We start from the raw sequence: 9864 nt of genomic DNA on the forward strand, positions 1-9864 counted from the left end.
TACCCCAATGGCATGAACTATAGGAATGATACTCTTTATCTATATTAGATCTCAGAGAATTTAATGTCTTTTTTTTTGTTTTTGTTTTTTTGTGTCTCTTTTTTTTTCTCTGGCTTTCTTGGATTTAGCCTTGTGATTATGCTGATTATTCTCTAATGTGATTGATTGCTAACATATGTGTTTATTGATCAACGGTTGGTCACCATTTGTTTTTATACCATGTATCATAAGGAATCTGTATCTGAGTGAATAAGGGCTTTTGCCAGAAACGCTTTGAGATGTATCCCCAACCTGTATGATCTTTTAATTATTTTCTAATAAATTGAGGATTTTAATTATTCTTGGGACTCACCAAATTTATTTTTCTTCAGCAGTGGTACAGTAGTAGAGGCACAGCAGTAGTTGTACAGCAGTAGTGGTACAGTAGTAGTGGTACAGCAGTAGAGGCACAGCAGTACTGGTACAGTAGTAGAGGTACAGCAGTAGTGGTACAGTAGTAGTGGTACAGCAGTAGAGGCACAGCTGTAGTGGTACAGCAGTAGAGGCACAGCAGTAGAGGCACAGCAGTAGAGGCACAGCAGTAGTGGTACAGCAGTAGAGGTACAGCAGTAGAGGCACAGTAGTAGAGGCAAAGCAGTAGAGGCACAGCCGTAGTGGTACAGTAGTAGAGGCACAGCCGTAGTGGTACAGTAGTAGTGGTACATCAGTAGAGGCACAGCAGTAGAGGCGCAGCCGTAGTGGTACAGCAGTAGAGGCGCAGCCGTAGTGGTACAGCAGTAGAGGCGCAGCCGTAGTGGTACAGTAGTAGAGGCGCAGCCGTAGTGGTACAGTAGTAGAGGCACAGCAGTAGTGGTACAGCAGTAGTGGTACAGCAGTAGAGGCACAGCAGTAGAGGCACAGCTGTAGTGGTACAGTAGTAGAGGCACAGCTGTAGTGGTACAGTAGTAGTGGTACAGCAGTAGAGGCACAGCAGTAGTGGTACAGCAGTAGTGGTACAGCAGTAGAGGCACAGTAGTAGTGGTACAGCAGTAGAGGCACAGTAGTAGAGGCAAAGCAGTAGAGGCACAGCAGTAGTGGTACAGCAGTAGTGGTACAGCAGTAGAGGCACAGTAGTAGAGGTACAGCAGTAGAGGCAAAGCAGTAGTGGTACAGCAGTAGAGGCGCAGCCGTAGTGGTACAGCAGTAGAGGCACAGCCGTAGTGGTACAGCAGTAGAGGCACAGCCGTAGTGGTACAGTAGTAGAGGCACAGCCGTAGTGGTACAGTAGTAGAGGCACAGCCGTAGTGGTACAGTAGTAGAGGCACAGCCGTAGTGGTACAGTAGTAGTGGTACAGCAGTAGAGGCACAGCTATAGTGGTACAGCAGTAGAGGCGCAGCAGTAGTGGTACAGCAGTAGAGGCGCAGCCGTAGTGGTACAAGAGTAGAGGCGCAGCCGTAGTGGTACAAGAGTAGAGGCGCAGCCGTAGTGGTACAGCAGTAGAGGCGCAGCCGTAGTGGTACAGTAGTAGAGGCGCAGCCGTAGTGGTACAAGAGTAGAGGCGCAGCCGTAGTGGTACAGCAGTAGAGGCGCAGCCGTAGTGGTACAGCAGTAGAGGCGCAGCCGTAGAGGCGCAGCCGTAGTGGCGCAGCCGTAGAGGCGCAGCAGTAGTGGTACAGTAGTAGAGGCGCAGCCATAGTGGTACAGTAGTAGAGGCGCAGCCATAGTGGTACAGTAGTAGAGGCGCAGCCATAGTGGTACAGTAGTAGAGGCGCAGCCATAGTGGTACAGTAGTAGAGGCGCAGCCATAGTGGTACAGTAGTAGAGGCGCAGCCATAGTGGTACAGTAGTAGAGGCGCAGCCATAGTGGTACAGTAGTAGAGGCGCAGCCATAGTGGTACAGTAGTAGAGGCACAGCCGAAGTGGTACAGCCGAAGTGGTACAGCCGAAGTGGTACAGCCGAAGTGGTACAGCCGTAGTGGTACAGCCGTAGAGGCACAGCAGTAGAGGCACAGCCATAGTGGTACAGTAGTAGAGGCACAACCGTAGTGGTACAGCAGTAGAGGCACAGCAGTAGTGGTACAGCAGTAGAGGCACAGCTATAGTGGTACAGCTGTAGTGGTACAGCAGTAGAGGCGCAGCCGTAGTGGTACAGCAGTAGAGGCGCAGCCGTAGTGGTACAGCAGTAGAGGCGCAGCCGTAGTGGTACAGCAGTAGAGGCGCAGCCGTAGTGGTACAGCAGTAGAGGCGCAGCCGTAGTGGTACAGCAGTAGAGGCGCAGCCGTAGTGGTACAGCAGTAGAGGCGCAGCCGTAGTGGTACAGCAGTAGAGGCGCAGCCGTAGTGGTACAGCAGTAGAGGCGCAGCCGTAGTGGTACAGCAGTAGAGGCGCAGCCGTAGTGGTACAGCAGTAGAGGCGCAGCCGTAGTGGTACAGCAGTAGAGGCGCAGCCGTAGTGGTACAGCAGTAGAGGCGCAGCCGTAGTGGTACAGCAGTAGAGGCGCAGCCGTAGTGGTACAGCAGTAGAGGCGCAGCCGTAGTGGTACAGCAGTAGAGGCGCAGCCGTAGTGGTACAGCAGTAGAGGCGCAGCCGTAGTGGTACAGCAGTAGAGGCGCAGCCGTAGTGGTACAGCAGTAGAGGCGCAGCCGTAGTGGTACAGCAGTAGAGGCACAGCCGTAGTGGTACAGCAGTAGAGGCACAGCCGTAGTGGTACAGTAGTAGAGGCACAGCCGTAGTGGTACAGTAGTAGTGGTACAGCAGTAGAGGCACAGCTATAGTGGTACAGTAGTAGAGGCACAGCCGTAGTGGTACAGTAGTAGTGGTACAGCAGTAGAGGCACAGCTATAGTGGTACAGTAGTAGAGGCACAGCCGTAGTGGTACAGTAGTAGTGGTACAGCAGTAGAGGCACAGCTATAGTGGTACAGTAGTAGAGGCACAGCCGTAGTGGTACAGTAGTAGTGGTACAGCAGTAGAGGCACAGCTATAGTGGTACAGTAGTAGAGGCACAGCAGTAGTGGTACAGCAGTAGAGGCGCAGCCGTAGTGGTACAGTAGTAGAGGCGCAGCCGTAGTGGTACAGTAGTAGAGGCGCAGCCGTAGTGGTACAGTAGTAGAGGCGCAGCCGTAGTGGTACAGTAGTAGTGGTACAGCAGTAGAGGCACAGCTATAGTGGTACAGTAGTAGAGGCACAGCAGTAGTGGTACAGCAGTAGAGGCGCAGCCGTAGTGGTACAGCAGTAGAGGCGCAGCCGTAGTGGTACAGTAGTAGAGGCGCAGCCGTAGTGGTACAGTAGTAGAGGCGCAGCCGTAGTGGTACAGTAGTAGAGGCGCAGCCGTAGTGGTACAGTAGTAGAGGCGCAGCCGTAGTGGTACAGCAGTAGAGGCGCAGCCGTAGTGGTACAGTAGTAGAGGCGCAACCGTAGTGGTACAGCAGTAGAGGCACAGCAGTAGTGGTACAGCAGTAGAGGCACAGCTATAGTGGTACAGCTGTAGTGGTACAGCAGTAGAGGCGCAGCCGTAGTGGTACAGCAGTAGAGGCGCAGCCGTAGTGGTACAGCAGTAGAGGCGCAGCCGTAGTGGTACAGCAGTAGAGGCGCAGCCGTAGTGGTACAGCAGTAGAGGCGCAGCCGTAGTGGTACAGCAGTAGAGGCGCAGCCGTAGTGGTACAGCAGTAGAGGCGCAGCCGTAGTGGTACAGCAGTAGAGGCGCAGCCGTAGTGGTACAGCAGTAGAGGCGCAGCCGTAGTGGTACAGCAGTAGAGGCGCAGCCGTAGTGGTACAGCAGTAGAGGCGCAGCCGTAGTGGTACAGCAGTAGAGGCGCAGCCGTAGTGGTACAGCAGTAGAGGCGCAGCCGTAGTGGTACAGCAGTAGAGGCGCAGCCGTAGTGGTACAGCAGTAGAGGCGCAGCCGTAGTGGTACAGCAGTAGAGGCGCAGCCGTAGTGGTACAGCAGTAGAGGCGCAGCCGTAGTGGTACAGCAGTAGAGGCGCAGCCGTAGTGGTACAGCAGTAGAGGCGCAGCCGTAGTGGTACAGCAGTAGAGGCGCAGCCGTAGTGGTACAGCAGTAGAGGCGCAGCCGTAGTGGTACAGCAGTAGAGGCGCAGCCGTAGTGGTACAGCAGTAGAGGCGCAGCCGTAGTGGTACAGCAGTAGAGGCGCAGCCTTAGTGGTACAGCAGTAGAGGCGCAGCCTTAGTGGTACAGCAGTAGAGGCGCAGCCTTAGTGGTACAGCAGTAGAGGCGCAGCCTTAGTGGTACAGCAGTAGAGGCGCAGCAGTAGTGGTACAGCAGTAGAGGCGCAGCCGTAGTGGTACAGTAGTAGAGGCGCAGCCGTAGTGGTACAGTAGTAGAGGCGCAGCCGTAGTGGTACAGTAGTAGAGGCGCAGCCGTAGTGGTACAGTAGTAGAGGCGCAGCCGTAGTGGTACAGTAGTAGAGGCGCAGCCGTAGTGGTACAGTAGTAGAGGCGCAGCAGTAGTGGTACAGCAGTAGAGGCGCAGCCGTAGTGGTACAGTAGTAGAGGCGCAGCCGTAGTGGTACAGTAGTAGAGGCACAGCCGTAGTGGTACAGTAGTAGTGGTACAGCAGTAGAGGCACAGCTATAGTGGTACAGTAGTAGAGGCACAGCCGTAGTGGTACAGTAGTAGTGGTACAGCAGTAGAGGCACAGCTATAGTGGTACAGTAGTAGAGGCACAGCCGTAGTGGTACAGTAGTAGTGGTACAGCAGTAGAGGCACAGCTATAGTGGTACAGTAGTAGAGGCACAGCCGTAGTGGTACAGTAGTAGTGGTACAGCAGTAGAGGCACAGCTATAGTGGTACAGTAGTAGAGGCACAGCAGTAGTGGTACAGCAGTAGAGGCGCAGCCGTAGTGGTACAGTAGTAGAGGCGCAGCCGTAGTGGTACAGTAGTAGAGGCGCAGCCGTAGTGGTACAGCAGTAGAGGCACAGCTATAGTGGTACAGTAGTAGAGGCACAGCAGTAGTGGTACAGCAGTAGAGGCGCAGCCGTAGTGGTACAGTAGTAGAGGCGCAGCCGTAGTGGTACAGTAGTAGAGGCGCAGCCGTAGTGGTACAGCAGTAGAGGCACAGCTATAGTGGTACAGTAGTAGAGGCACAGCAGTAGTGGTACAGCAGTAGAGGCGCAGCCGTAGTGGTACAGTAGTAGAGGCGCAGCCGTAGTGGTACAGTAGTAGAGGCGCAGCCGTAGTGGTACAGTAGTAGAGGCGCAGCCGTAGTGGTACAGTAGTAGAGGCGCAGCCGTAGTGGTACAGCAGTAGAGGCGCAGCCGTAGTGGTACAGTAGTAGAGGCGCAGCCGTAGTGGTACAGCAGTAGAGGCGCAGCCGTAGTGGTACAGCAGTAGAGGCGCAGCCGTAGTGGTACAGTAGTAGAGGCGCAGCCGTAGTGGTACAGTAGTAGAGGCGCAGCCGTAGTGGTACAGTAGTAGAGGCGCAGCCGTAGTGGTACAGTAGTAGAGGCGCAGCCGTAGTGGTACAGTAGTAGAGGCACAGCAGGAAATGCACCATACCATAACTTATGCTGCAGATGTAACGTAAAAGTGTGAGATGTACAGCCAATCTTCAGAAGTTCTGCAGCTGATAAATGGTCAAATATCCTCAAAGTAATAAAAGCAATAATAATATTTCTAAACAATTGCAGGAAAAGCCACATTAAAATACTGTGTGAATTCAGCCTTAGTGTAGCACTGGGGTTAGATCCATTCTAGGGGGGGCATGTATATAAAGTATATAGGAAGCAGCAGAGGGCTGGGGACCACCCGATGTACGGACACAGCGCTCCCCTCCTGAGATCCAGCTACCACCAGACCACACAGGAGTAGACTATGCCCGCCCGTCACCGGAAGCTCCGCGCACGTGTATAGTGTACTCACTCTGACACGGCCGCCATGGAGTTCACCATGTAGGAGATGGGGATAGCGGTGAGGGAGAGTAACACGGGCCCGCTGGGCTCCGGGAGGGTCATGGCTGCCAGTGGTGTGCTCCAGCTGGTTCCCGGCATACAGGAGTGACTGCCGCGGGCGGAGGGCGGCTGCTCGTCTTCCTGGGCAGACAAAGTTCACCGGTGTCTGCTCAGGTATTGCGACATTAGCGCGCGCAGCCACTGATAACCGGCGCCATGGGAGAGGGCTGGAGGACTGCGCTGGAGGGGATCCTTGGAAGTGGACATTGGGGAAGCGCTGAGCCCATATGCAAGTAATCATCCAGCTTTCTTCCCTATAATACGGATCCATGTCAAAAGGAAGAATAAAACGGATGGTTACTTACATATGATTACAGCACATATGGGCTCAGCATTAGGTCCCGTTCACACTACATTTCTGCAGTGCGGTAGGATCTACCCGAATAGACTGCAATGACCCGAGCAAGATCAAGCACGCTGCGGTTGTAGGATTTTACTGGACATACCCGCTTGTTACAGCGCGTAGCCATTATAAGCTATGGTGCTGGTCACAAGACCATGGTTCTGAGACAGTCTGTCCTTGCAAACACATGGAGACGTCCGTATTTTACAGTATCAAGGAAGAACAGTTTTAATACTAATCTATGGGTGTGGAAAACACGCATCTCACGGACGTTGCCCGTGTGGAATCCGCATGAACCTTGTAATGTATGGGAGAAGCTTTGCGATGTATCCATAAGGGAAAGTCACTGGTAACATTTTATGACTACGTGAAAAATACTGATGTCTGAATGAGGCCTAAGACGGATCTCCCGACCGCACTGCAGAAACTGACGAGTTCTTGATGGGGAAACCACGGTTAGAACGCTATGAGAATCGTGGACGTCTGAATGAGCCCCAAGTAACAGCATGTCTGCACCTCCAAATCTCTTGTTGGTCTGTTTCTATAAGTACAAATGTCCATTCATCTTCAGCAGCTGTCAGCCAAATACTCCTACCTTCTGACCCCCAAAACACCCTAAACACTTGCATGCTCAGGAAGAAGGGAGTAAGGCTAGGTCCGCACTGGGATAGTAGCCATATGTCAGTCACATGCGCTCAGGAGGTATGCACCCAACAGTGGGCACAGTCAGGATGAATGCCAAGGTATTCGTCCACCATAGGGACCCATTGCAAAGAAACCTATACTGCATGGTGTACATTACTTTACAGTAGCCATTTGTACAAGAAGGTGCAGCCTGCTCTGCTTTCCAATACAGTTACATGGAATGTAGGCACATACCGGGCAACTGGAGGCAAGAAGAAGACCTCCATCTGGTAAATGGTCACCTATGGAACATTACAGTATACTTTGTAAACCGCTCTGAACATACACAGTAGTCTAAGTGCACGAACAGGGTGTATCTAGCTAAGCAGTTGCCAGACACCTCAGCTAATATCCCTTAAGTGTATAGGATGCCCGATCCTTCTTTCCTATGACCTCATTTGGTGAGAGGGCGGGGGGGGTCTGACAGTCCTGACAACTTTGCTCAAATGTATATGGACACCTTAAGAATGAGGAATCGTAACCCATGGCATGACTTTGTATTTTCTGGCCAGTGTATGCATGGCAGTGGCACCTGTCTCATGGTATCGTTTTTAAATCTGTAGGGGAGCAGACAACTAATGCTGTTACCATATATGTAGCCATATTTTTTGCTTGCACAATGGCAAGCATAGCCTTGTTAGTGGGAAAACGTGGAACAGGTGCTGCTGTGTCCACAATACTGAGATTCACCATCCGCCTCTGATCAGAGCACCTGAAAGATAGAAAACAGAGTCTGGGATAGCTTCTTTGATTGTCATGAGGCCCCCTTCACACGTCCGTATAATACCGGTACCAGTGTTTTGGATCAGTGTGCCATCCATGTGCTGTTTTTTTCCAGTAAGGCTTAAGAATTCATTCCAAAGCTTCGCTTATACCATGGTCACAAATACGCGGGATGCATGGGGCCCGCAGACACCATAGACCCCTTGACAATCGCGGCTCGGTCCAGGAGCAGCCGTCATCTGTGCTGTAGTGCAGTGTATTGCCGCGCAGAGACCGTCTCTCTGCACAGCAATACCAATGCAAGCCGCTGGCCTATCAGTGGCAAAAAGCGGACATCTGCGTCCCAGCACAGCGGCGTATGACGCCACTGACATGCACAGACGGCAGCTGCTGGCCTCTGGTATTGGTATTGCTGTGCAGAGAGACGGTCTCTGCGCGGCAATACACTGCACTACAGCACTGATGTCGGCGGCTCCTGGACCGGGCCGAGATTGTCAAGGGGTCTATGGTGCCCGCATGCTGCATGTGCAGAAGGACTCCGAGGGAATGGAGGACAGGTGAGAAGAACCTTTTTTTTTTTCTCTGTTATGGGGAACTGGGTGAGCACAGATAGGCACCTGGATGGGGGACGTTACGACAAGATGAGGACCAGGATGGGGGACATTACTACAAGAGGAGGACCAGGATGGGGGACATTACTACAAGAGGAGGACCAGGATGGGGGACATTACTACAAGAGGAGGACCAGGATGGGGGGACATTACTACAAGAGGAGGACCAGGATGGGGGGGCATTACTACAAGATGAGGATCAGGATGGGCACATTACTACAAGATGGGGCATTACTACAAGATGAGGATCAGGATCGGGCATTACTAGAAAATGAAGATCAGGATGGGGCATTACTACAAGATGAGGACCAGCAAAAAAGAAGCAAGACAAAAATATATCTCATACCCTACCATAATTATATATAAATGTAAAGCAAAATTGCATAATAAATATAGGGTACTTAGTGAACTATTTTTGATCAAAAAAAGTATACAAGCCGTCCCACCAGCGGCAAGGTGACCCTAAATTGGGACGGTACCTATACTGCCTATATTAAAAACCTTACTGTATATCAAAGTTGAAGAAATGCATATAAAAGGGTAGACAAATAGGACCGGGTCCCAACTCCAGACCACCTAGGCCCGTGGTAAGCTACATATATACCAATCAGCTCAACAAAGGGCATGCCACACCCTTAAATTGCACAGAATGCAAACAAGTCAAAAAACCAGACAATGTGAACTGAGGTCTAAGATGGCAGACATACAAGAAACAGAGGCATGTTCACACTAGCAAAAAAGAAGCAAGACAACAATATCTCTCATACCCTACCATAATTATATATAAATGTAAAGCAAAATTGCATAATAAATATAGGGTACTTAGTGAACTATTTTTGATCAAAAAAAGTATACAAGCCGTCCCACCAGCGGCAAGGTGACCCTAAATTGGGACGGTACCTATACTGCCTATATTAAAAACCTTACTGTATATCAAAGTTGAAGAAATGCATATAAAAGGGTAGACAAATAGGACCGGGTCCCAACTCCAGACCACCTAGGCCCGTGGTAAGCTACATATATACCAATCAGCTCAACAAAGGGCATGCCACACCCTTAAATTGCACAGAATGCAAACAAGTCAAAAAACCAGACAATGTGAACTGAGGTCTAAGATGGCAGACATACAAGAAACAGAGGCATGTTCACACTAGCAAAAAATGATGAGGACCAGGACGGGGCATTACTACAAGAGGAGGACCAGGATGGGGCATTACTACAAGAGGAGGACCAGGATGGGGCATTACTACAAGAGGAGGACCAGGATGGGGCATTACTACAAGAGGAGGACCAGGATGGGGCATTACTACAAGAGGACCAGGATGGGGCCATTACTACAAGAGGAGGACCAGGATGGGGCATTACTACAAGATGAGGACCAGGATGGGGCCATTACTACAAGATGAGGACCAGGATGGGGCATTACTACAAGAGGACCAGGATGGGGCCATTACTACAAGATGGGGACCAGGATGGGGCATTACTACAAGATGGGGACCAGGATGGGGCGTACTACAAGAGGACCTGGATGGGGCCATTACTACAAGAGGAGGACC

The 9864-nt window shown here is 51.4% G+C and overlaps 1 protein-coding gene across 1 annotated transcript in view; it reads right to left on the minus strand.

Moving 5' to 3' along the window:
* The window catches only part of TM6SF2 (transmembrane 6 superfamily member 2), a 61482-nt gene extending 55405 nt beyond the window's left edge, over window positions 1-6077 (minus strand). Inside the window, exon 1 of the mRNA XM_073661049.1 lies at window positions 5859-6077. Within this exon, the coding sequence (XP_073517150.1) occupies window positions 5859-5986 (128 nt within the window). The 5' untranslated portion in view covers window positions 5987-6077. The remainder of the gene's footprint in view (window positions 1-5858) is intronic.
* Window positions 6078-9864: the final 3787 nt, after the last annotated feature.

Source organism: Phyllobates terribilis, unplaced genomic scaffold (genome assembly GCF_046119375.1).
Source record: "Phyllobates terribilis strain yellow unplaced genomic scaffold, ASM4611937v1 Scaffold_1__5_contigs__length_1240528914, whole genome shotgun sequence".
Classification (NCBI taxonomy): Eukaryota; Metazoa; Chordata; class Amphibia; order Anura; family Dendrobatidae; genus Phyllobates; species Phyllobates terribilis.